Genomic DNA, 1,366 nt, shown 5'->3' with positions numbered 1-1,366 from the left:
ATTTAAATTTAATTTAAATTTCTGAGGTTGGGAATTTAATTCATTAAACTAAATTAATTTAATGAGTTAATTTAAATTACATTTAAATTCCCAACTTTGGGAATTTAATTTATTCAATAAATTAAATTAATTAATTTAATGAATTAATTTAAATTTCATTTAAGTTCCTGGGTTAATTACGTGTGGGGAGCAATCCCTGGAATGACAGGGTGGGAATTCCCCCTTTTCCAGTGATTTTACCTGCTCCGGGTGGGTTGGGGGCTGCATTCCCTGGTTTATGGGGGAAACATTCCTTGGTTTCCAAGGAGGCATTCCCTGGTTTCCGGGGTGCCATTCCCGGGTTTCCCCCCCAATCCCGGCTCTTGCACAGGGAGCTTTGCCGTGTGGGGAGGGCTCTTCTCCATGATCGACTGCAGCATGGTCCGGGTGAGGGGCAAGGAGGATCCCTGGAATTCCATCACCAGCGGAGCCCTGACCGGAGCCATTTTGGCCGCACGGAGTAAGAAACTGGGAAAATCCCTCAACACCCCCAAACATCCCAGTTCCCGTGGCAGGGTGTGGGACACCCTCACTGGGATCTGCTGCCCACTGGAAAATCACCCAAGACTTCCCTGCTGGGCTTAGGAAAGGAATTCCTGGGTTCCCAAAGGTTCCTGGTGTTCCCGGGAGGGGGGAGTTGCCCGGGAATTATCCCTTAATGAATCCCTGAATTGATGGGAAGTCACTGCTCCAAGTCTGCTTTTGGGAGAGATCCAAATGCACAGGGAGGGAGGGGAGGGGCTGGGATGGAATTCCCAGAGAAGCTGTGGCTGCCCCATCCCTGGAAGTGCCCGAGGCCAGGCTGGAGCAGCCTGGGATGGTGAGAGGTGTCCCTGCCCAGGGCAGGGGTGGGACTGGATGGGATTTGAGGTCCCTTCCCGCCCAAAGCAGGATTTTGGGAATGTCTAACATGGAACCACTGCAGCCAAAAGTCCAAGGTGTGTTTGTGCTTCCCATTCCAGACGGGCCCGTGGCCATGGTGGGATCCGCTGCCATGGGAGGGATTCTCCTGGCGCTCATCGAGGGAGCGGGAATTCTGCTGACGAGATTCGCCTCCACCCAGTTCCCCAACGGTGAGGAGCCGGCACAGGGGAACCCAGGGATCGGCCTCTTCCAGCCAGCACTCGTATCCCAGAGGGAATCTGGCAGTTCCTGGGGCTCTGGAAAGCCAGGGAGACCCTTGGGATATCATTGGCTCCTTCTGGGTTGCTCCAAGCCCCATCCAACCTGATCGGGGGCACTTCCAGGGAAGGGGCAGCCACAGCTTCTCTGGGAATTCCATCCCAGCCCCTTCCCACTCTCCCAGCCAGGAATTCCTTCCCAATAT

General features: G+C 53.4%; 1 protein-coding gene across 1 annotated transcript in view; it reads left to right on the top strand.

The window, feature by feature from the left end:
• Nucleotides 1–1,366, top strand: part of TIMM17A (translocase of inner mitochondrial membrane 17A) — a gene marked incomplete at its 5' end in the record, with an annotated part of 4,704 nt that overhangs the window by 1,968 nt on the left and 1,370 nt on the right. The window contains 2 exons of the mRNA XM_029965876.1: nt 301–499; nt 1,002–1,112. Coding sequence (XP_029821736.1) covers nt 301–499; nt 1,002–1,112 — 310 coding nt within the window. The remainder of the gene's footprint in view (nt 1–300; nt 500–1,001; nt 1,113–1,366) is intronic.

The sequence above is a fragment of the Manacus vitellinus genome, unplaced genomic scaffold (genome assembly GCF_001715985.3).
Source record: "Manacus vitellinus isolate BGI_N305 unplaced genomic scaffold, ASM171598v3 scaffold_121_pilon, whole genome shotgun sequence".
Lineage (NCBI taxonomy): Eukaryota > Metazoa > Chordata > Aves > Passeriformes > Pipridae > Manacus > Manacus vitellinus.
The sequence above is the reverse complement of the archived record's forward strand: the minus strand, read 5'-3'. Positions and strand labels throughout refer to the sequence as shown.